At 38.4% G+C, this 26,258-nt stretch overlaps 1 protein-coding gene across 6 annotated transcripts in view; it reads left to right on the top strand.

Annotated features, from left to right (window-relative positions):
* LOC129739415 (band 4.1-like protein 4) overlaps window positions 1-26,258 on the top strand; it is a 461,000-nt gene that overhangs the window by 390,823 nt on the left and 43,919 nt on the right. For 4 of the 6 annotated variants that reach the window (XM_055730882.1, XM_055730875.1, XM_055730900.1 and 1 more), the window contains 8 exons: window positions 18,550-18,654; window positions 20,370-20,494; window positions 20,975-21,072; window positions 21,209-21,417; window positions 21,480-21,632; window positions 21,701-21,873; window positions 21,991-22,185; window positions 22,331-23,275. In XM_055730882.1, the coding sequence (XP_055586857.1) occupies window positions 18,550-18,654; window positions 20,370-20,494; window positions 20,975-21,072; window positions 21,209-21,417; window positions 21,480-21,632; window positions 21,701-21,873; window positions 21,991-22,185; window positions 22,331-23,275 (2,003 nt within the window). The remainder of the gene's footprint in view (window positions 1-18,549; window positions 18,655-20,369; window positions 20,495-20,974; window positions 21,073-21,208; window positions 21,418-21,479; window positions 21,633-21,700; window positions 21,874-21,990; window positions 22,186-22,330; window positions 23,276-26,258) is intronic. The other 2 variants (XM_055730889.1, XM_055730895.1) reach the window with 2 other exon arrangements.

The raw sequence follows: 26,258 nt of genomic DNA, 5'->3' as shown, positions 1-26,258 counted from the left end.
ATCAATCGGATCGGAATGTTCCCATCAAACCAAACCGTGCCAATTCCACGCATCACAACGCGCCTGGCCATGGTTTTGAGTGTGTGGAATTTTATCACACTATTTACACACATACAAGGATGTAAGCTCGCGTATGGACGGGCACAGATGGATAAAAATTGATTAAACTTTTATCAAAGTTTATTCAATTGCAATCGGCTGTCGGTGCCCGCAAAGTTGATTAACACCACCATCAACATCAGCAGCGAAATTGTGGATTGTTCGATTCACGGGATTGCGCAACAACAATAATAAAAAAGAATTCCGATTGAGCCGGAACAGTCTGTCTGGCCCTGGACCTATCCTCCCAGTTTCCAATCGCAGCTAGTAATGGGTGCGCGGAGGCTGGGCTGTTTCAATTAGGCTGATGAATCGATAAGATCTTCGCACTCCGGCGTTGTCGTTGGGGGGCCATTGGCGAATCGAGACGAAAGTGGAGGTGCCAAGTCTGCATGCTGCAGCAAATATGACCGCCTTTTTCGTAATAAATTAACAACAACCTGGAAGCCGGAGCCGATGCTGAGACAAGGCCAGGCCTGAGCCAGGAATCATGAATGCACAACCGGAGAATATGCATGCGTGAGATCGAAATCGGCGGCATTCTGCAGGCAGCTGACAGAATAAACAGAAGCTTCCCCTCTTTTTTTTCGTTGTGCCGATAATAGGAGCTCCCGCAGGGCTGGTGCTCTGTAATGAAGGGGGCTTAATGGTCTGCGGCTTTTTTTTATCTACCTCTGTCGGCTTGAAGTAATTCGATGTTAAGAACTACAGATTCGCAGGAGGGCGTTCAGCCGGAGGTGTTATCCAAGGTCAATGTGATTATGAATTCCTGCAGAATTACTTTTTCTCATAAATGGAGTTTAATATTGAATATGTATATTAAAAATTGCCTCAAGTTTTTATTCATTGTTTCTAATTTATAGAGAGAGCCGAACCCAAATCTATACTAGAGATGTACCGAATATTTAGCGCCGAATACTGCCCAAAAACCCTTAAGGCGAATATTCGGCTCAACAAATAGTTGAGTTAAGCATTCGGCCGAAAGCTGAATATTTATTTTTAAAATTTGTAAAATGACAGATTTGTCAAAATTTTTAAATAATTTTGAATAATTTATAATATATCTAAGGCTATGAGCATTTAGTATCCGGGCACTTTATTTCGGTGATAGCTTCGTTAATAGAGCTCGAATATGCAAAACTTTACTAGCGTTGTGTTGGTTATGAAAAAGACCATCTTGCCAATTTTTCATAGATTTTTAAGTTAACGTGTGTTTGAGATATTTACGATGCAAAAAGACAAGGTTAAAAATAATTTTGCACAAATTTGCTTCTTTTACGCATTTTGCGCCTCGAATATTCTTCGTTGTTGACTTGAAAGCTCACATTGAAAGCTACAAAACTGTTGAGTTTTTCTGATTTTTTTCGAACCAAATTGTTAAGAAGTATAAGGAGCCACTCTAGGATCCACACGAAGTTCAAACCAACCATGGAAGTGCAACCCTTGATCTTAAATATAATAAAAAGTCTATGATTATTGGGGATAGCGGAATGCAAAACCCCCAATAAAAAATAAATAATGCAAAAAATCCATTTCCGGCAGGCAAAAGGTGTTGCCTGACTAGTAGGCATCAAGAAAATAACTAATAATGATCAGTTCCAAAGATCGCAATCTGTGCATCCGGTTTTTACGCAATATGACAGATGTGTTCTGATGGACACAACAAATTATCTTAAAACCGGATTTCAGAGATCAAATTCTTCGAGATGCCTTTCCAGGTGAGTTTGTGTAAAATATCATGATTTTGCAAAGGTTTTGCTTCTATGGTAAAAAAAAAACCAATACATGACTGAAAAAGTGTGCAAAGATATAAAAGAGATTTTATGAAAAAGTTAGAGTATTTCTTGAAATCATTGATAAATATTTTTTTTATATTTTTACATTAAATGTCATATTAACACCTTCATTCCCTTCATAGAAAGTTTTTCGATCAAATGAAAAGTTTTTAAAATACACACGTTGGTAACTGCCAGGATTCTAAATGATCATAGCCTTAAAAGAAATGTTGAAAAAGCTACTTAATCACCAAAAACTTATAGTTTCGGTAAAACATCTAAAGTGTATCCGTGAATTTTTCCCTATAAATCGTACAGAGGAATGCTGAAAAATATCGCTTTTAACTTTGATTATCGTTTTTTTTTTAGATTAACTTGATATATCCAGGCTAGCCCATAAATGAAATAAGGAATTCGATATAAGTCAAATTACATCTGGCCAGTATGCGAAGATATTGTCTGGAGATTTTGCGCGGGTTTATTCAAATTGTTTTCTAAATCAAACAAAAAACTTACATTCCTCTTCGAAACATTTAATTTTACGAATTTGAAAACGATTCTTGAAAAAATTCAAAATGAACACAAATTTGTGTTTAATTCTCAGATACAATTTTCACACTGCTGCTGTGACTCAATAAAAACTTTAAATTTCAAGTAGTTTCCCTTCTTTTTTTCTCTTGTTCGTTTTAAAATACCTAAAGTCTAGATTTTTTGCAGATTTACCTTTTCCTATCACAAATTTTTCAAAAGTCTTCCTGAAATGCTGATCACGTTGATACGTGTAGTAGAAAGTATTGTATGTTTTAGGTTGAAAATCATCGTTCTTTTAAACAAGTATTTTGAAGATATCTCGTATAAATTCGATCATCGCCGAATTCATTATCAAATAAACAATTTCAAACAGCTTGGCACCTGTTTAGACATGTTGTGTCCTAAATTTCACAAGAACCCAATCTCGTTGGTGATAAACGCCCTAGAAGCAACAAGTCATCTTTCCAGTTTTTGGAGACATTTCGAAAATCAGAGAAACCCCTACTTGAAAAAGATCTTTTAACATATCATAGGGTAACATAATCTGATTGAATATAATCAGAATATGAGAAGTATTAAAATTGAAGAAATAGAAGGAAAATAAAATAATCGCTTTTGGTTTTTTTCATTATAAACTCAATAGAATATTCGACCGACAATTCGAAACATCTTTAATCTAAATAATTTTATATGTAGATTAGGGGGGCGGGCAATGCGTGTATGTGAAAAATTTCATGATCGCGCTCAAAGTTTAGATTTATGACCCCTGAAAATAAAATTGAGATATCAAAGAATTCTAAGCCGTAAATATCAGTCGTTTTTCGAAAAAGATACAACGGATCGAAAGCCGAAGAACCCCGCAAAAATCAGCAATTTTTTTTTAGATAAATCCAAATCTCAACGTTTTTAAGTGATTTGGCATCAACATTTAAGTTTCGATTTTTCCGATTTCCGTTGTTCCCGTTTTTCGTGTCGGCGAAAAACCGAAACTGTGAGCGTTTGGGGCACCTCTAAATCAAGTCCAACAGAACTAAAATTTCTTAAGGTTAGTTTTTTGAACCAACCTACATGGCCGATTTTCGTAGATGTAGTTTCATAAAAATTCTTTACATTTTGATATGAAACAAATCCAATTTATTTTTAACCTTCTTTCTTACTTCCACCAAGTAAAAACATTTTGGATTGGATATGTCAATAAACGTTCTTCATGTTGAATAACTTCAAATTATAACTGTAGACACATTTGGAAAGGATGACCCGAAGATTTTGAAAAGATTCAGATAAGAATTACAAGCTGGTCACATAGACTAGCTCACTATTCGGCTTTTTTCGCTGATCACACTGGCTAAATTTAAGCGCATTTGAGTAAGTTTCCAGCATGCGCTAGGAGTTTTAGTGAAAATGGTCAATTTTTCGTAGAGGTGCTCTAGAGAGCTATTGTTTATATAAAATGATGGTGTTATAGTGCACTGCACAGTGGTCCAGAAATGAAATTTAGCGGGAAACAATTATTTGCGCAATCGCCTTAGGTTTAAGACATTTGGTGCCCTAGACAAAGTTATACAACTTTACAAGGCACTACTTTTGAATGAAACAATTCTAGGGTGGTTCATAAAACTTCTTAGATACGAAAATTATTTTTTGACTGTAATGAGATAGTGCTGTATTATGTTCAGCAATTATGTAGAACAACATAATTGATGAAATTTTGTAGAAGACTTTGAATGTCTTTCTATTGCCGTTTAGGTTTTATGACGATTTTTCGAGTACAAGTTAGGGTGGTCCTTTGAAAACAAATTTTTTTGTTATAACTTTGTTGGGTATGATATTATCAAAATCATGTGTTGAGCAAGTATTGAGCTAATTACAATGCACACCTTTTGTAGCAAACAGATATCAAATATCTGTTTTTGATTCGCAGTTATCATGAATTTTGTGTTCAAAAATGGTCCTTTTGTATGAGCCATAACTTCAAATGGAGCAAACCAAAAAAATCTAACTTTATTTTGTTTGAAAGAATATGTTAAAAACTACATGAAATAACAAAAACTGGAGAGATGTTTTTTGTTTGAAGCTGTTTGTTTTCATTTGAACTTGACCAAAATTGCCATTTTTCATGTAACAAAATAAACCACTTATGTACTGCGACATGGAATTGCCTTCTATGACCACTATGGCCACTATGCACTGTGATTGATATGACAAGCACCTGTATGGATTCGTTTTAGATAATCGACAAAATCTAACCTAAAGAGTTAAAAAATTCATAAACTATCAACTTATACAGAAAATTTACTTACTTACAAGTTGAGAGCTACAAATCAACAGTAACCATCATTTTATATTAACAATAGCTTTATTAAGCACATCTACAAAAATTTTCAAGAAAAATTGGCTTTCTTCTTCACTAAAACTCCTAGCGCACGCTGGAAACTTACTAAAATGCACTCAAATCTGGCCAGAGTACTTGAAAATGAATGATGATCAAACACTTTAATTGACATTGTGATCAGCGAAAAAACCGAAATGTAAACTAGTCACCCTAGAACATAGACCTTTGTCTCGAAAACCCATTTTAAGCTCTTCCTGGGAGCATGAATCATGAACTTTCATGAGTTTATGATTCATGCTGTACATTTATCATGTATGTACATTAAGGACGCAATGGATGTATTGGAAAAATTTAATCACCGATTTTCGGATACGGACCAAAATATTTTTTTTCGGATTGGCCCAACGAAGCAGCTTGTGAAAAATGTCAGCTCAATCGGTATTGAATCAGGAGTGCCTCTAAGCGCCCAAAGTTTCGATTTTGACCACCAAAAATCAATCAAGAGGGAGAACATAGGAAAACGAGAAAATCAAAAATTAATTTTCTGATGCAAAATAGCATACTTTAAATTTTCAAGTTTAAATGCATGAATTTTCCCGATTAGCCACGAATTGATTTGACATGTTGTGCAAACCCGCCTTACTCGTAGGAAATCATCCGTTCGATTTTTCGAGGCTCAGCCTGACAACCTGATAAGCCATTGAATTTCCCTGATTTTTGAAAATATGCCTGATTTTGCCTGATTTTTGCGAATGTGATGAAAAAAGGGTAGTGAGAAAATGGATTAAAAAACATTGCTCAAGTTAAAAAGTGAAAATGTGGCTGAATCAAAGCAATCGAAAGATTCCCTTTAATTCTTATTTGAAAAAGGGAATTAAAAGGAATCTCTCGATTGCTTTGACTCAGTAGAATTATTCAACCAAGTAGGCTCACATCCACATCACAAATTAGATCGAAAATGTGGAGCAATGACCAAAAAAAAAGATAATTACTATGAGCAAAATTTACGTTACTTTAACCATATACAACGTAGCCTGAATTTGCCTGATTTTTATTTCAGCAGCTCCCTGATTTTTGGAAAAAAATGTTGGCCACCATGCGTTCAACTATGTACATCGGCTTGTGGTTATGACACAACTACACGGAACTACGGTTGATGCAGTATGTGTCCGATATCACATCGAGCACCACACACATGTCAAGTCTGTTTGAGCGTAAATTTTGCATTGATCAGTTTTTAGGCAAATCATTCGGTTCAATAATTCATTTTATTAACTTAAATCCAACAGCTTTAGTATTGATTCTGATGAAAATCCATTCAAATTTGTTCGGATTGTGTCAAACTTACACTCAGACAGTAGACTGAGTCGATTTGGGGTCATTGTTTAATTTCTCAAACCCTGGGGTCATAAAAGCTTCGTTTTGAGCTTGAGCTTGCTATCAACTACGGTCAACCTGCGGCCCTTCTGGCCATTATGGTATAATGTTGGCAGTGCCAACTTGGCACTCCATGATTGGTTCGAGTTAATCAACATTGCACAATGAACCAAATGAAAGCTGCTGGGAGCAAGAATAACGATCTCACTGTACACTTTTGAGAATCTCCTACTTTGAAATGAATCAATAACGACGCCGGCCAAGTCCATGTATTCAATAGAGGGAAAAAAGTGTAGCGCATGTGATGATTTGTTTTGCGGAGACTGGCTGTACGCCATCCCTCCACAAATCTTACGCTGTATATTAGGGGGGTAAAGTGACATGGAATATCACCTTGTTAAGCGGTTGGCTACTTGAAGGCTATATTCTCCTAAGTTCCTAATCTTTCTAAGTTTCCTTAAGAAACTTCTAATCAATCTTTAAAAGGCCTCAATAAGTGATAATAAACAAGAAAGCTCAGCAGATAAAGTTCGAACTTTATCACAATATTTTTAATTTTTCAAGTTCAGAGTTTTCATTATAATCGTTAACTTAATTACGACAACCATTTGTTCCAACGCTTAAACAAATTGGCGTAACTAAAAGCATTAGTCATTTGACAACTCAAAAAATAGATAATTTTTCTAAATTCAAATTTAAAATGCAACTTTTTAAGCATCTTTGAGTTCTTTATTTTTCTATTTTTCGTAACTTGGTCAAACTATGTTCTTCAACCAATTTTCCGTAAACCACACACATATAACATATACCAGTTAATGTCGGTCCGGCATAGAATTTTATACCGATAATTCCACCTTGCAGGAAGTTCATTATTAGAGTAGAGTCGTATTTTTGGGTGTAAAAAAAACTTAAACTAAGTTTAAAAAAACTTGAGGACATCACTACGAACGTTGAAATGAACACACATAAAAATATACAAAAAGGGAACAAGAAAAGAAATTGTAAACTCTACTGAAAACTTAAGAGTGCAAAATATCTCTAGGGATTTCCTAGTAGGGAGTAAAAAAGATTATTAACTCTACGGAGTATAAACGGATACATTGGTCATATGTATAGTCTCAGTAACTGGACCATTACAGGAACTAGCCGGTGAAGCAGCTCCGAGTCGTGCGTAAAATAGCATCGGCGAATCTAACTTTGACTAGAAGAAGAATACAACAAATCAGAAGTTTTAATCAATTGCAGCGTTAATTCTTCAAACTATTACGCTGTACCTGATTATTGGCCCTGTGATCCAATTCCGGTCTCCCGGTGCCTTATGTTCAGCCATTATACAGAACCACCATTATTGAGCCGGCACGTCAGACCACATCATCGGGTCAGTTATTGATCCCGGTAACCTTTCGCAATCCCGCCTGAGCTTCGAGGGAACGTGTGCTGATGTGGAGGAACCCCAGCTGGATATCTTGCTGCCCTTCTGGAAATCAAAAAGTCTCAGGCTCCCAGACCGTACCCTTTCTGTGGGCCGGCCGTGACGTGACCTGTTCAAAACCACCGAGAGACCCCCCGTCGTCGTTGATTCCGATCTCGATCGATTTCCGCAGCACGTTTCTGGGCAGCGAGTGCCAGTGGGGCTGGCTGGCCACACCTTTGTTGGTTTTTTCATCACCTTCGCACCCGCAGCCGCGGCCGTGATTTGAATCAATCTCGGAGAACCGCCTCGTTATGATTTAACATTATTTGCACTCCGCTGATTTTGAGGGTAGGGAGGCGTAAGATGCCGGATGGATTTTTTACATACATTTTTCAACGCTGAACATTGAAAATGAAATTAGGATACACATTTTTAAATAAAATAAGTTGAAATTTATTTTCAGGTTTTTTTTCTGATCTCCAAATTTTAATCAAAGAAAAATCAACACATGGAGGAAGGTTTTTCTACACCATTAAACCCGAACCAAGAAAGATCAAATATCAAAAACAAATCCAACTGATCTACTGTCTCAGCCAATGTTGTAAAAAGAGTACAAAATCAACCGAGCGGGTGGAAAAAAGGAGTCAACCTGGATCGAACATCTAGGGCAATTGATTAACTTCGACTGGGCTCCGCAATGAACACCATTCGAAGTAGGACAGGAAAAAAACAAGGTGCAAACATGAGCTGAATCAAATTTGTTACACCATCCGACATTATTGGTTTACTGGTCAGCAATATTGGGTTAATGGGGAGCAGTTAAAAAAAAGGGTGGCATTCAAAAGGGCGATTATGTGCTCGCCTGGCAGCTGATCGTTTCAGATGATCTACCGATTACGCGTTGGGTTTCGATTGGGTTGTTCCATTGAAGAAAGGTGCGTGATTTTGAAGTAGGCAATGTTAAGGTTAGGCAATCAACACGATAGAAAAAAGTATACGCAACTTATGTACAATCTACACCCATAAATAAAACTCTACTCCAATAATGAACTTCATTGATTGGAGGTGAAATTGTCGGAATAAGATTCTATGCCGGACTGGCATTGACAAGCTTTCTAATAATTGGCATTGTCCTCCTGTGTGTGTATGTAAAACGGCATTATAAAAAGAATCTTGGTTTCCAATGAATTGCGTTTTTCAGTTATCGGTGGTGGCAGATGGGCTTTGACAATAAACGTTCATTTGCTAACCGAATCAGATGGTGCACTGCGTAAGTTATCGGCATAGCAAGCCGAGATGAGATGTTGCAATGAGTTCAATTCTCTTTATTTTTTTAAGATGAATTATTTAATAGGATCAAAATCCCATAAAGTGGTTTTCTTGTTTCGCTTGAATGTAGTGGTCATGCATCATTTGCTTAAAAGCTCATGCTTTTATGCCAGTAATGCTTTTCCAATCATATCATCTTTGGTACAGTACACTTTTCAACGCATTTTCGACACAGAAATTTGTTAAATAGGCATTGGAATTTTGCTACCTTTTCTATGGGTGTAGATAAGTATGGTTGAAAGTTTGCTTTTGGAATAACATGGAGTTCATGAGCAGCTCAGGTTTAGGATGTCCATGTCTGCATTCACGACTCATAAATTCGAGTTCAAAACGAAGGTTTCATAGAGTGGCGCGTTACAATTGAAACCGAATAAATTGATAAATGAAATGAGCCTGCTGTTATAGTTATTAACAGCATCGTGCTAAATATGCTGAAAATACCTGACTATGTAGAGAAATGAATCCAACTGTGTTAGATGAAATTTCAGGGACTAGATAAGAGAAAATGCGAAAAAAAAATCGCCTTGTCTCCCGGTAGGACTTGAACCCACATCTTGCGCCTCTCCGGGGCCCATGCATTAACATTCTACTACAGGAGACCAACCTGGCATATACGCCCTGTTTTTCAACATCGATTTTCTCTTATCTAGTCCCTGAAATTTCATCTATAACAGTTGGATTCATTTCTCTACAAAAAAAAAAAGTTTCGCTGACTGAATGTTTGAGTCAAGACCCATCTCTGGGTCGCAGTTTAAAAATACCTGACTATGTTTAACGCCTTTTTGTAGACAACGCCATTGTTTTGAATAAGATCAAAGACATTATAGTGACATTCCTAGGAACGGCATTAGAAATACATAATCGAAAATTAAATAGGAGCCAAACATAACGTTTGATCTCTCTCTAAAAAAAAACCCCCTCACAAATACGCTCAATTCATGAATTAGAATCGTTAATAAGTCGCCTCTCATCTCTGCCCAGCAATCAATGCAGGCGTCTCAATTCCCAGCATTTAGCAGAAGTTTAGTCTTTTTATTCCTTTCGAATTTCGCCCCCAAAACGCCTCCCGAGGGGAAATAAATTTGAAAACCATAACTAAAGCGCGATGAAAGCAAACGCGTATAAAACAAAAGTTCAACCCGCCCCCAACCAGCATCGAGTCGACTCGATGAAAACTTGCATCCTTATCAGAGGGGGCGCAAATTAACTTTTCTCCAGTCGCTAAAATACTGCCACCGTACCAAAGAGACGGAGAACCCAGCCGGAAACTCCGGCACTCCCCCCCGTTAATTTGAGGGCCTCAATCCGCCTACACGTTTTTATGTTTGTTTCCACTTGTGTATCCCGATTGGAGTCAGCCAGCCCGCATCCCGTATCCAAAATGGAGGAACTGGAAGCAGGACGGAACCAAGCCCGAAAGGCTGAGGGACTTTATTATGTCGTTAATCTTTCTTCAAGACTTATTGTCCGCTCATTTTTCAACAAAACCACGAACTAGATCGAGATATATGCGCCCGACTTTTCCTTTTTGAGGTTTCATTCTTACGATACGGGGCGGGTTTGATGCCGGGGTTGAATGTTTGGGAAGGCCGATTCGATCCTGTGGTGACTGGTACTGGTCCGATTCCTCGAAGAAGGTATCTTAGGGGGTATCCATTGGTTACGTCACGCTCCAAAAGGAAGAGGGGTGGCGTGATTTTACGATTTTTACGAATCGCATTTCAGAGAGTCACTAAAACACGTCTTTTACCTACAAGAATAAATTAATGACTAACTTTGTTTTGTTTGTTTTGCCTACTGTTGTTGAAAGACAAACGTTGCCATAGATATTTTTTGTATTTAATTTACCTTCAGTGTTGCCAAATAAAACTATTGTTTTATGTAATTTCTATTAAATTTTATTTATTTAGTGCAAATGCTTGATATTTCTTCTCACCTCTATTCTCAATTGAAATTTTTTTTCTAACCCCTTTTGGTTTTTTTTATGTTATTTTTTTTTCAAATATCCTTCCTCCTAATTCTACAATGGATTCTAAAATCCATTCGCCGGAAGACCAGATCATAACGAACAATCAGCAGCAGCAGCAGCCTTGAAAATCTGCGTTCCTTAGCCCATCCGTCTTTATCACCGGAAGGCCAAATCAAAACAAACAATCAGCAGCAGTCAATCTGCGCTTACTAAGCCTAAAAATATGTCTTTTTTCCACCGGAAGGACTAACCATAACAAACAATCAGCAGTAGCAGCCTTAAACATCTGCGCTCCCCAAGCCAATTCCGTCTTTTCCAACGGAAGGTCAAATCAAAACAAATAATCAGCAACAGCAGCCTTAGAAATCCGCGCTTCTTAAACCAATCCCTCTATTTCTCACCGGAAGACCAAATCATAAAAACAATCAGCAGCAGCAGCCTTAAAAATCTGCGCTCTAGAAGCCAATTCCGTCTTTTTCCACCGAAAGGCCAGGATCGAAACAATCAGCAGCAGCCATACAAATATGCGCTTCCTAGGCCAATCCGTTTTTTCCACCGGAAGGTTAAATCATAACCAATAATCAGCAACAGCAGCCTTGAAAATCTACGCTTCCCAAGCCAATTCCGTCTTTTTCCACCGGAAGGACAAATCTGCAGCAGCAACTTTGAAAATCTTCGCTTCCTAAACCAATTCTGTCTTTTTCCATTGGAAGGCCAAATCCTAACAAACCACCAGCAGCAGCAGCCTTAAAAATCTGCGTTTCCTAAGTCAATCCGTCTTGCTACCGTAGGCCGAACCAGAAACTTTTTTTCATAGCTGCAACCTTAAAAATCTGTGCTTGCTTGACCAATTCTTTCTATTTTCACCGGAAGCCTAAAACAAACAAACTACCAGCAGCAGCAGCAGCCTTGAAAATCTGCGCTCTTTGTGCTTGCTATACCAACTACGCCATTGCATTGTCGTGATTTTACGATTTTTACGAGTCGCAATACAGAGATTCACTCAAACACGTCTGTCACTCACAAGAATAGATAAATGAATGACTATGTTTTGTTTGTTTGCCTGGTGTTGTCAAAATGACAAACGTCGCCTTAGATATTAATTTGATTTTATTTACAACCAATTTTAGCAGATTCTAGTGACAAACAAAACAAAGTCAACTTTAAAGCTGATTATTTCAATATTATTGAATCTGCATGGTTTGTATCCGTCTTTCTTCATAAGTTACGTAATTCTCATGGGAGGGATAATTGTCGCTTTTCGATTTGAGACATACGAGGAGAGAGGGAGTCCAAAAAGTGCATTTTTCGCGTTACCTTATTAAAGGATGGCGCCTTAGCATCTTTTTTCTGTTGCTGCTTCTGCTGTCGGCATGGGAGATTCGTGTCCTGCTGTTTTCCGCCAACAGCGATTTTCTTGTTAGCACACCGCATGACCAGGCCAGCGAACTGACTTGAGTGGGAAGGTGGATTTTTCTAGCCCCTTGGGAGGGCACTCGATCTTGTTAACACCAAACCGGCTGCTTTGTGGGCGATGTATGGAAAAATTGGCAGGCGTTTCTGTTTTGCAAATGAATAGTGGAATCTTTTTTTTTCTAAATTATAATACAAACAGAAAAATTTCTGAACTTAAAGCATTCCTCAGAACATTATTTCAAGCAACCAAAAACTTAATGCAATATCCAAAAATTTTGCACAGCCCAAAATATGAGTTCATATTAATGCTTTAAAGAAAGAAAAACAATCAAAACCGTTAAAAAAATCACTTAGGATGGATCATTTGACAGGATAAAAATGCTGATTTTTTTTTTTAAATATGATGATTAATAATATCTTATTGTTTTAATTGCACTTTAGAGATTTTGATAGGAACTCCGCTTGGAAGCTCGACCCAGAACACAAGGAGCATGTACAGTACATCTCACCGAATATCGTTAGCTAACTGACGACCACTCACGACATGACAGCTTAGCCGTTATGTGTGTGAGTGTTGTAAGTAAGTTGGAGAGAGAGACTATCGACTTGGAAAGGCCTATCGACCGAGAGAGTGTCACGTTAGCAATTATCGGGTACACATCTCTCCCCTACAAAAAAAATGCAAAAAAAAAACAGAAACAAAATGTTTTGGGTATTTAATTTCTATTACTCGAACTTTCAACAATTGTTGTGAGCACAACTTCCATCTCCTTTTATGCTTATTTATGAGAAAAATATTTCTCCTTAAGTGAGGCATACCGCCATATAAAAACAACGTCTTTACTAAAGTTACTGTGGAATGATTTAAATATTTTGCAATTCGCTGTTTCTATCAAATCGTTTTAACTTCAACAGAATAGGTATTCTGTTAACAATTCCAACATTTCAATTAATTTTTCTAATCTTATCAACTAAGCGGTTTACTCAAACCCACTTTTTGTACTGGACATCCCGCTCCAGATAAATGATCTTATACTCATTGTCACTTAAAGTGAACCTTCAAAACACTCTTAAATTGGTTCTTCCGATCCAACGATCCGATCCAATCCTCCACTTTTTCCTACTAAAGGTTGTTAATTATCATAAAATTCTTGTCTATTCTGAACCGAAATAAATTCATATTTCGAAAACTTGTTTAAATAGGGGACAATGGGAATACCAGATCCCATTTTCTTATTTCCATTATATCTATTTTGAAAAATTAAGAAACTCTCCGTCTTTTACAGATTCTAGAAGCATGTCATTTCAAAGTTTTATGATCGAAAAATAAGAACGATTCTTCATCCCGTATATAAATTAGAGGCATTTCTGCGGAGCCGAAAAAATGCGTTTTTTCTAGTTTGAGGAGACTTGATTCTTCATTCAAGGATACTTGATCCTTCATTCATGCATGCTTCAACTTAGTCAAAAATCAAGCAAGTCGAAAGATAAAAAGTAAATTGAATATTATTTGGCTATATTACTTTTTATTTCAAAGTTTTAAAGTCTTAGGTATAGATAAATCAAAAACTTTGTCTTTTACCCTCTAGTCATAGGAGCATACTTTAGCAAAAATTGATTTTTTTTAAAAACAAAATCAATATTTTAAATCTTCTTAACCAGGCATGATTGGATAAACAATAGTTTATGGATCAATATAAGATATATCGTGCAAAATTGTGATCAAGAATCATTTATTTGTAAAACATGTCTTTTTGAACTCAAGGGATCAATTTGACTCAAAGGTAACATTTTAGAAAATTTTGATTCTCAACACGGTTGGTTACCTTAAATTTAACGTCACATCTTTTCAACCGGTTCTATTTTTGTTGTTAATGTTGCCAGTCTACCAAGTTTTTAGGCGTTAATACGTTTAGGAGGGAAAAGGTGTAATGGTAGATGACCCCATAATGTTCCGCCCTTATTCTCTAAACTCTCATTAAGTGTAGATGTTTTTAGCCAATTGTAGAAACAATAAAATGTTAACGTTACTTTTTGTATGTTTGTAATAATGCGTGCATTTGCTTGATTGAACGAAGAAAACATCCGTTCCACCGACATGGCTCGGTAAATTCTCCATGGAATAAACAGAAAACTTTAAAAAGCATGAAGTATTATGAAGTTAATATCGTTTCTCAACGATTAACATATTGGAATAAATATTTTCGATAAATTAAGTTCATGTTGGAATAGTTGAAAACGGTGAAAAAGATCTTTAAGTCATATTTTGTTAAATTTTTCATTTAATGCTAATTAACTAAAAAAAAAACTATTTTATTTTCATAGCAAATAGCATTGTTGTTTTGCTTCATTTGACACAGTATATTAGAACCTTATTTTATTGAGGTTTTAGTTATGAGATATAGTTGAGTTGAGGGATCAAGTTTCCTCCTTCTCCCTTACATATTCACTTGATTTATTTGTATATGCATTGATCTCACCGAAGTTCCGATTGGTCACCTTTTTTCTATCAAATCAAACATTTATTGTTTTCTTTTATAGTCATCAATGCAATTAATCTATTAATATAAACATTTTTTTCAAATTTTACTAAACTTAACCAAATCCATAAATGCAGGTCGGCAAAACCAAATTAATAATCAAAAAACTAGAATCCGTACAGGCATTTCTAAGTATTGTTGATAAAAGATACATTTTTGACATCTGTGAAAGATAAATATGAGAATTGTGCTCAGTAGATACATCCTTTTGGATTAATCTGTCAAATTTTACAATAAAATGCTAGTTTTTTTCGCTCTGAATTACTGGCAGAAAATAAAATCATAAATATTTCTAAAATATTAAACGATATGACTACTGATTTCATTAAGCGATTTTGGTGATCGGTTTAAGATTCATTTTCTTCGTCAGTCAGCATCAAAGTCCCACAAAAAATAATTCTGAGTATATGACAAAAACAATGTTTGTAATTCAATTACAAACCACCCAAAAGCCACATCAAACATCGACAAATTGAATCATTTTATTTGAAAAATAACAATTCATATTACAAATATCATGAGATTTTCAATAATCAGCGTTAGAAATCCCATCCCAAGAGTATATATCTGAATCAAATTAAGAGATGTTTGAAATTAGCACATATTTTCCAGAGTAAAGAATGTAATTATAAGAAGATTTTTGATCCAAAATTTGTGAAATTATAGACAAGACAGTAAACTTTGCGGAAAATAAGCTTAAAAACAAAACCTTTATCAATAAATATAACTGACGATACGACGACTGTTGCGAAAAGACAGCAGTTTTCCTAATAAAAATATTTCCTTGATTTGTAGTTATTACCGTGGTATAGCTCCGGAAAGCTTTCGAAATGAAGTGATGAAGAATAGCAATAATACACAAAAAAGGATTTTTCGAAGGGAACAACTCCAACGTTTTTATGAATCGCCTTGAAAAAATGTAGTTTCTGCGAAAAAAAGTTAAGCAATTGATTAACAATCTAATTTATTTCCCGTGCTAACGATTGAGTGTAGTAAGGAAGAGATTGTTAAAAAAAATTAGATATTCAAAAATTACAAATGATTAAGATCCTTAAGATTAAGATCTGTTTCTTATTTCCTCAATCCATTAATATCAATTAAATTCTGTGAAATATTTACAAATGATATTTCAAGTACGGCCCGCCCAAAAGGTTAGAAATTCAAATTGGCACGTTGGTTTAAAAGTTTGCTCACCCCTGGGCTACACAGTTCATCAGTCTCGTCTGTCATCACACTCACAATTTTTTTTTCTATTCAAGTTGAAGATTTAAATAGCCGGTAAATTAAATGAATGCTGGTGGACAGGGTTGCCAATGTTCCTGATTTTTTAGGATTTGCCTGATTATTTGAGGCCCATCTTGATAACGTGATAAGCCTCCGTTTTCCCTGATTTTTTTAAAATAAGCCTGGTTTTGCATGATTAGGTTTTTTCATGGAAAACTAGGTATTTGTCTCAATTAACCAAATGATGTACATTTTTAACCCAAATCCGTCATATATTGTCAATATTGCTTGTAACTTTCTTCAGGTGCACCCAAATAACAAAAATACTTTTGGAATCTCCTATGAATTCATGAAATGCTCCCTGAAGGGATCTACAGTGATCTTTATCTGAATTCAGAAACCTTGTAACGTAGTTCAAATGTGATACTCAGACAATATTCAACTGTAACTAGAGATGTACCGAATAGTGGGATCGGCTAACGGCCGAATACCAAATATTGACCTTTTCAACTGTTAGGCCAAACGAATATTCGGCCGAATATTCGATCGAATATTCTATTAAGTTTTAAATGGAACAAAAAAAACAAAAGGGATTATTTTAATTTCTACTATATCTTGCATTTTAATGTCCCTCGCGTTTTGAGTCGATTATTTTCAACCAGGAAGGACATCAGATGAATTGTCGCCTCAAATAATAATCAAAGTATAAAGCGATATTCGTCAACGTTCAACATTCATAAACCCCTAAGATAAAATTCTGGATTATAAAATTTAAAACTCGAATCCCATTTCCAATACATGATTCGTAGCAAGTGAGAAATTTTAGGACGACTAATGTTGTTTATTTTCCAATCCTCTAAGAATACAACACCCATCGATTTCGATTTAATTCGCACCGTATATAAAGCTCTAAATTCGTGTAGAATTTTCACCAACAAACAGGAAAACGAACTGGTCATATTTTATCTAATGTCTGTTGTAAACTTCTTATATATCAGAAGTAACAAATCATCTCACTGCTTTTTTTTTAGAATTTGGTTGATTGATACCTTTTTTATATGGGCCTTTTTTAGGTTTAGGTTCATCAATCCTTTTGTTATTACTTGATGAGAACGTTATTCAGGAGAAATATTCGGGGAAATTTGGCCAAAATTTATCAACAGATTTTAAATCGTATTTTAGGCTTCCAAAAGACCTTTCATGATTATTTTGATGATACTTGCTCAGAAAATTTCGCTTTGCACGTGTAAATAAAAAAAAATTAAAGCACAATTTGTTTTTTAAAGTATGTTTTGAGAATGAAAAACCCGGTCAAAATCCAGGCTTTTCCAATGAAATCTGGGCAACCGGGCTGGACCGGACTTTTTCCATATTTCATATTAAATATACGGGCAAACCCGGATAAAACCGGGGAATCAGGCAACCTTACCATAAATGGTATAAAATTCAGAATTTATTATATCACCATGATCGATAACTAAACAAGCTTGTTTTATCATGATTTTTTTTTATTCAAGATATACTGAATTTCGGATAAAAAAAATGTTGGCAACCCTGGTGGTGGAATACATCGGTATCCACTTAAGAAACAGACGGCCAAATAAAACAGTATTGTATCATTCGTGAATCATGAATGGAAAAGTTCTTCAAACCTTATGTTAGAATCCAAAAAAAATGTATACAGTTTTTGATCACTAGGTACTAATAACTAATTTATTTTACCACTGTCCCACTGTTTCGTGCAAATTTGTTTCCGACGGGAGAAACTTCTCTCCCAGAAGATGCCGATTGCCGTAAATAAGAACCAGGGGACATTAGGAGATGTTGCAATCATAAAGTTTAGGAACGTTCTGGAGGGCCAGGAATTAAAACAACACTTTATGGTGAAAATATGGGCCCTTTAGGTATAGAACAGGTCAGCCCATCACTTAGTGCAAAGCTCGAAAAATTAATCACACGTTTTTTCCAGTACGAAAAAATTACAATCAAGGCTACTGAAATCACAGAAAGTTCTATTATTTCACAGAATTTTTAACAAATTTTCATCACAGATTCTGTGTCACAGAATACAGAATTTTGGAAATATGCACAGATTCTACAGATATTCAAAATTTATTTCGTATTTCCAAAATTATTATTGTCATGTAAACATAAATTTTAGATTTTTACTTAGTTTTTTTTAAACATGGTAAGACTGATCATGTTTATCGTTTCATCTCAAGTGGAATGAAAAAAAAAAGATTCAAATTGTCGTGACTTTCCAAAGAATTTTATGCTATTTCCATCACAAAAAACTATGCAATTGCAATTTTAGTAATTTTACCATCTTTATGGTGTTCGCGACTTTATTCCAATATTGCAGTTGGTGGACAGTTATTGAAAAAAATATCCAGTACAACTGTGTTCGATGTTTACTCTTGGGCTCGAAATCGCAGATATCGGCTCAGAAGGCAACTGAATTGCCGACTGAGCTGTATCACAAGCCCCAACACCACCCATTTTAAAAAAAAAACTAACATTTTGTATTTTGTTTCCGTTTCCAGGACGATCTTCCCGGTCAAGCCCTGCTGGATGTAGTGTTTGCCCGATTGAACCTGATAGAAACCGCCTATTTCGGAATCCGTTACATCGATCAGGATAACCAAACGGTAAGCTTTCTTCACTCTCCTAGCAGTGGTTTATTCTTCTCAACTTTTGAATCCCAACTTAGAGTCCCAGGACTTTTTTCCCCATTTAAATATGTTCTGAACTCTGTTGTGGTATGAGCCTACTTGGTTGAATGATTCAACTGAATCAAAGCAATCGAAAGATTCCTTTTAATTCAACCACGGTAAATGATAAGTTCATATACCAGTATTTCGATAGCAACTTACTACCTTCTTCAGTGAACGTTTTCGATTGATGAATGTGTATCGTTTCCCTCCCTTATATTGTCCGGGTTAGGTAAGCTACTACTACTAGGTAGCAAAAACCTCCGAATGCTCGGCAATTGTGCCGTTGTCTGTTTTTTGGGTCTACCTACCCTATTCTGGGTGTTTTCTGGTAGTGCTAAATTGTTTTCTACCCGTTTTTGGGCATTGTCAGGTAAATTATTGTATTTCTTTTTACCTAAGAATTTGAACAACCAAGTGTGCCCTGGTCCGGTGTCTCCGTTTAAGAGATGAACTGATTTTTCATTGAAGATTTCAATGCTTTCAGCAACATCCAATTTAAGCGAATTACTATTCAAAGACCGGATCAGCGAGATATTTCCTCGATCAATAGAGTGACCAGATTCACACATGTGTAAAGCTACTGCAGATCTAGGATTCTGTGAAGGAAGAATTTTCTTCTTTGAGTCAGATCTAGCTATAGCCATGTGTTCCTCGAATCTATCAATCAACTTCCTTTTGGTTTGTCCAATGTACACCTTATCACAGTCGGAACAACTTATTTTGTACACACCAGATCTATGAAGGAGCTCCACTGGATCTTTTGTCGATCCTAAGATGGATTTCAGTTGATTATTAGAGCTAGTGTTCACTAGCCCTAATAATCAACTGAAATCCATCTTAGGATCGACAAAAGATCCAGTGGAGCTCCTTCATAGATCTGGTGTGTACAAAATAAGTTGTTCCGACTGTGATAAGGTGTACATTGGACAAACCAAAAGGAAGTTGATTGATAGATTCGAGGAACACATGGCTATAGCTAGATCTGACTCAAAGAAGAAAATTCTTCCTTCACAGAATCCTAGATCTGCAGTAGCTTTACACATGTGTGAATCTGGTCACTCTATTGATCGAGGAAATATCTCGCTGATCCGGTCTTTGAATAGTAATTCGCTTAAATTGGATGTTGCTGAAAGCATTGAAATCTTCAATGAAAAATCAGTTCATCTCTTAAACGGAGACACCGGACCAGGGCACACTTGGTTGTTCAAATTCTTAGGTAAAAAGAAATACAATAATTTACCTGACAATGCCCAAAAACGGGTAGAAAACAATTTAGCACTACCAGAAAACACCCAGAATAGGGTAGGTAGACCCAAAAAACAGACAACGGCACAATTGCCGAGCATTCGGAGGTTTTTGCTACCTAGTAGTAGTAGCTTACCTAACCCGGACAATATAAGGGAGGGAAACGATACACATTCATCAATCGAAAACGTTCACTGAAGAAGGTAGTAAGTTGCTATCGAAATACTGGTATATGAACTTATCATTTACCGTGGTTGAATTAAAAGGAATCTTTCGATTGCTTTGATTCAATGTTCTGAACCCCAACAATAAATCTCGCAATGGGACAGTTTTGTGACCGAAGCCCTCTTGGAGCCGAATCTAACTAGTTCATTTCATTTCGTTTCCCCAAAATGCAATATTAGCACTGGCTGGATCCAGCATCCCGATTGTCCCGGCAGCTGAAGGGCAACAAAACTCCTTTCGACCTGTACTTCGGGGTGAAATTCTACGCCTGTGATCCCTGTAAGCTGGTCGAGGAAATCACTAGGTAAGTTTCGGGGGGGAAAATGGTGAAGAACCCGTTGAAGAAAGAGGAAGGTAATGTACGGGCCTTTGAAGGTGATTTATAAGCTGGATGAAAGGGGTTCTTCTTTGTAAGGGGCGTAGCTACGGCCAGATCTAATATGAGGAAAACTGCATCAAAATTCCGTTACAATAAAATGTTTTTTGTTAAAAAATCACTTGTATCGTTCGTTTCGATGTCAACAATGAGTGACAACTAATGCCAAAATTAGTCTACACGAGTCAGGCTCGTGGCTTTTGTGGCTGGTTTTAATTCAGTACCACGTGTTAGGCTCGTGGTTTTTTTACAGCCCAGTTTTATCACCACGAGTCTGTGACGCCTCTTACAATTGAGCTACCTGCCTAAATCAGAGCCCAAATGGAGTTTTTTTTTTTTTTTCAAATAAAGCCCGCAAAAGGTTGCACATTTTCCAGTGAGATTTACAGTCATGTTATTTTCGCCTAGGTACCAACTGTACCTGCAAGTCAAGCAGGACATTCTGCAGGGTCGGCTTCCGGTATCCTTCGAGCTGGCCGCCGAACTTGGCGCCTACGTAGTGCAAGGTGAGGAAATCAGTGAGACCGGTCATAAATTTTCCCCAGACCGACGACGCCATCCGAGCCGAAAACTCATCCTTTCCCCTTTTTTTCTTTTTTTTTTTTTTTCATATTTTGAATGCAAAAAAAACCATTCGCTCAGCCGAGCTGGGAGACTACGATGCCCGGAAGCATCCGCCGGGATATGTGTCCGAATTTCGGCTGCTGAACAATCAAACCAAGGAAATCGAAAGCCGCATCCACGAGCTGCACATCCAGCTGAAGGGAATGGTCCCGTCGCAGGCCGAGTTCAACTATCTGGATAAGGTCAAGTGGCACGACATGTACGGCGTTGATCTGCATCCAGTTTTGGTGAATTTTTTTTTTTCATGTTTTTTAGATATCTATTAACTTTTATTAAAAATGAATTCCAGGGCGAGGACAGTGTCGAATACTTCCTTGGGTTGACTCCGGGAGGAATCGTAGTACTGCGGAACAAAACTACGGTCGCCCACTATTACTGGCCCCGGATAGCGAAGGTCTACTTCAAGGGCCGCTACTTTATGCTGAGGGTGTGCGATAAAAATGTGAGTTGTAAAGTTGTTATTCCCTTTAACAATAATGGTCAGCTAATATCCTCTTGGAACTTCCCCAGAACGAAATCAGCACCTACGGTTTCGAGACACCAAAGAAGAGTGCCTGCAAGCATCTGTGGAAGTGCTGCGTGGAGCATCACTCGTTCTTCCGATTGGTCCGGACAGCGCCGATGCAAGCCAGTGCCGGTGCCACCGCTAGTCTGACGTCGTTGAGCTCGAAATTTAGGTACAGGTAGGCTTGTTACTGATATGAACGCACCCAAAAAGATTGGTGAAAGTTTGCACCAAAGACCAACTTTTGTTTAAAATAATACTAACCCTTTACATAACTCCTTTTTTTTTCAAACAGTGGCCGCACCGAACGTCAACAGGTTAAGGATGCCCTTAATGCTCCACGAGCGCCACCTGCGTTCACCAGAACTCCGTCCCGGCGGCAGCCTCGGCGAATTATAGACGAGCAACCTTCGGACGAACGTGTCTTTGAAACGCCCAAATACATCCAGCAGGAGATCAAATCCGTATCGATACCTCAGCCAGCCCAAACGTAAGTAGCGGGAGACTCGGTGGAAGTTTTACTTTTTTCAATTTTATTCGTTTCCATGTACACTTTTGGTGATTTTGTGTGATTATCTATCTCTTTCTTTTCCGGTTGGGTTGTTCTTTGGTTTGTATTTCACCACAACCTTCAGAGGGTTCAGCTTTGATAGCCCTTACCGTTCTACTTGCAGCATACCGGCTGCCCTCACCAATAGCAAATCGCATCCACCGGCTCCGGACTCCCCGAGGAGTACCCGAAGCGCCCCCTGGATGCGATCCCAACAGCGGGGTTTGTTCGGTATCAATTCCAGTCCGAAGTCAGTGCGATCGGCATCGACCCGGATGAGTGCTCCGGTTCACCCGAACCGAATGCGCTCCAGCTCGGTCGAAAGCCATTCGTCCAACGAATCGCGATCGGGTGGAAGACGTCGAAGGCATCGAAGCCGTCGTGTTTCCGACAACGAGAGCGAAATGTCCCGAGGTTCCGGCCGATCGGGGCGCTCCCACAACTCGCATCGGAAACACCGACGGCATCGTTCCAAGAATCGACGGAACCGTTCCGATACCGAGAGTCGAGACCGAAGCTACTCTAGCCATCGACGCTCGACCGAATCGTTAGAGCTGATCGACTCCGAAGAGCAGTGGCTAGAAGTACAGCGCAAACAGATCGATAGCGTCCCGAAGGCGGCAGTCATCAAGAGTAGTCAGGTGCTCAAAGGGTCTACTCCGGACTCGGGCATAACGCATCATCACCGCAGTCGACGACATCGGAAGCATCGATCACCGTCGGAGAAGATTTGGTCCAGCGAGTTAACCAAACACCTGCAGTTCGACCTGGTCGATACCACCGGCATGACCGAGGACCAGCTGAAGGAAATTCCCTACACGGTTGTAGAAACGAACCATCACGCCACCAAGAAGGCCAGTGCGCTGAAGGTTCACAAAACTAGTCACCACGGTCCCCAGCGGATCGACCGGATACGAGAGTATCCGAAGGAGAGCGTTACCGATAATATGAGTGCCGTCAACGGATCCATACGGTCGGCTAGCACCATCAGCTCCTCCAGGGACTACGATCGGAACCAGGGATTGATAAGGTACTGTAACGTTGATAGGGTTTCGAAGCATAGATTAGGATAGATAAACGATAGCACTTCAACATTGAGGTTGCAGCATCTTTCAGATCTTTAAAACATTTATTTTGACATGAACGAGTTCTTCAACGTTCTGAGGCGTGTTGGTCTTAAACATACTTTTTATTGTACCTACCGGTACACAAATTGATTCAAGATTGATGTAATATTAGAGATATTTTAATCAGTTTCAGCTGTGATAATCAGTGAAAACCGTAGTAACTAACTATTTAAACGTTTATTAAGAGCATTTATTAGAGAACCTCAACACTTTTACTCGGCTTATTCTACTTCAGCCCCACGGTTGTATAGTGCACTTATTAACGATGAACTACCACATCTTCCTTTTTCTATAATTTTTCAAAACACACTTACAGTGCAAAATTTTTAAGCTTCTCTGGAACCCACCGAACACGTCGCTCCTTCGCTGCAGAAACATCTTTACGTTGATCTTCCTAGTCAAAACATTTAAAACCCATTTTTTTCTCCTCATCTGAATCTGATGTCACCATCGCTTGAGATGTCACATCCTGGTCTTGAGTGCAACGTGAACAACGTTGCGGTCGAAAACTTTTCCGTTGTCTTGATTCTCGATTGTAAGCCTAGCTCCAGAAGGATTCACAACCTTGAACTTTGTTGGACTGAATGTTGTAGTAAGCTTATTGCCCGGGTTCAGGTTTGCATAAGAACAGTATAGCCCGCCTCAATGATAGACTTTACGGCTTTTCTCTTTCCTGTTCCATAACGAGGTAGTCTTGCAAATCTATAGAAGAGATCGGTTTTGTCGCTCCTCTAAACCGGTCTCTTGTGGTCAATACAGTGTCGAACAGTTCAATGAAATTCCTTTGGTGCCACAGTACCGTTCCAGTTCTTTGCCAACAAATTGCCGCGCATTGTCAAGTGTTATCATACATGGGTATCCAAGTCGAGTAAAAATTCTGTCCAGACGCGTAACCGTGTCTCTGGCAGTTATTCTGAACATAGCTGATTGTATTCTCACAACCGGTCAGAATCTGTTCCAATATCTCCTGAAACATTTCGGGCGCGCAGTTCACGCCAAACATCAGCCTCTTGAACCTGTACAGACCCTTTTTTTTGGTTACCTAGGTGATAAATTCGAAGAAGGAATTTTACGAATTGTTCCCAATGCAGGTCGAGTGCTGTGTCTACATGGGAACAATGGGTCAACTCGTTATATATTCATCCGTATATTATTTATTTATTCATCCGTATATACAAAAGCCTTAAACTCCACCTGGGGCCTCAGACAATTTCCCAAATCGGTACGTAAGGCAATACTTCGGCTGGGGGTGTCTAATTCACGCATATGCGCTACTTATGCAAGACTCGCCAAGAAGTTCATATTTAAATTAAATACCATCCTGACCGCCCAAAATTATCTTTACGTTGTGGTCTCATCGGCTACGCTGATTGTTTTGCGTAGTTCATTTCATAGCTTCGGACTCTTTAAGCTTAGTAAAGTTAACCTACGTTATCCTACGTCAATCGCAATTTGCGTCAGTCTCCAACTCATTTGCAAAGCAGTCATTATCCGGGCGAGCCCATCACTGACTGCCTGTCCTGTGTAGATGTCATCACACATCTTCTGCAACATGCTGTCCGCTGTCATTTCTGGTCCGAAGGCAGCGAATATGTTGGCACGTTCCTCTTCAAATCTTGGACAATAGAATACCACGTGTTCGAGTGTCACGTACACGTCACCGCATGTTAGGCAGACCGGCGAGGCCGCATGTCCGAACCTGTGGTGATACTTCATGAAGCATCCATGACCAATCAGGAGATGCATCATGTAGAAATCCACTTCGCAATGCTTTCTCTCCATCCACTCCTTGATGGTTGGGATCAAACAATGGGTCCACCTTCCTTTTTCTGAGCTAACCCACAGCTGCTGCCAGTTGGCCATGGAGCTATCTCTGACTCGTGTTCTCACGTTTTGCGTGCCTCTATTTACGTAGCAATTGGAGTCCTCCACCAACAAAACCGAGATGGGCATGACTCCCGCTACAACGCATGCAGCCTCCGACGAAACGGTGCCATACGCACTGATGACCCGCAAGTTCATTCGCCTCTGTACACTGTTCAGTTACTGCTGGTTGCACTGGATGTTAAGACCAGATTTCCAGGTCGCCCCTTCATACCGAAGAATTGACGAAACTACACTCGAAATTATCATGCGCTGACTACTTTGAATCCCCGAGTTGTTCGCCATTATCCTCGTGAGTGCGGCCGTTGCTGTTGCCGCTTTCTTGCATACATACTCAACGTGGTTTTTAAAGCTGAGCCGGTCGTCAATCATCACACACAAATATTTAAGCTCACGCTTTGATTCGATAGTGCTTGATCCAACTGTAATCCTGCCTGTTTGCGGTGAAATCAGGTTTGATATCAGAACCATCTCGTTTTGTGGTGAGCCAACTGCAAACTTTTGGAGTGCATCCAGCTCTCTACCGCTTCTACAACCTCTGAAGCTCTTAGCTGGACGATTTCTGTTGAGTAACCCGTCGCTAGAAGCTCGACGTCGTCCGCGAAACCAATCAACTTTACTCCCTCTGGCAGGCTCAATGTTAGTACCTCATCATACGTAATATTCCACAGAACCGGGCCCAGTATCGACCCTTGCTGTACTCCAACTGTAACATCCATTTCCTGAAATCCTTCACTCGTCATGTATAGTAGCTTTCGGTGCTGGAAATAGCTTTCCACTAATTTGCAGAGATATTTCGGTATCCTCACTTTTATAAGCGAAGAAGCAATCGCTGCCTACAGACCCTTATGTGTGATGAACGTTGTTATGTCTTAGCAATCTTGGGATTCTTTAATATCAAGTTAGCTGAGAAATTTCGCAGCCTTGAGTCTAGGCGGGAAAACTTCTGTAGTCGGCATCACGTGGCGTCTCATGTCTACACATAGAAGAAGATCCCCGTTA

The sequence above is a fragment of the Uranotaenia lowii genome, chromosome 1 (genome assembly GCF_029784155.1).
Source record: "Uranotaenia lowii strain MFRU-FL chromosome 1, ASM2978415v1, whole genome shotgun sequence".
Taxonomy (NCBI): Eukaryota; Metazoa; Arthropoda; class Insecta; order Diptera; family Culicidae; genus Uranotaenia; species Uranotaenia lowii.
The sequence above is the reverse complement of the archived record's forward strand: the minus strand, read 5'-3'. Positions and strand labels throughout refer to the sequence as shown.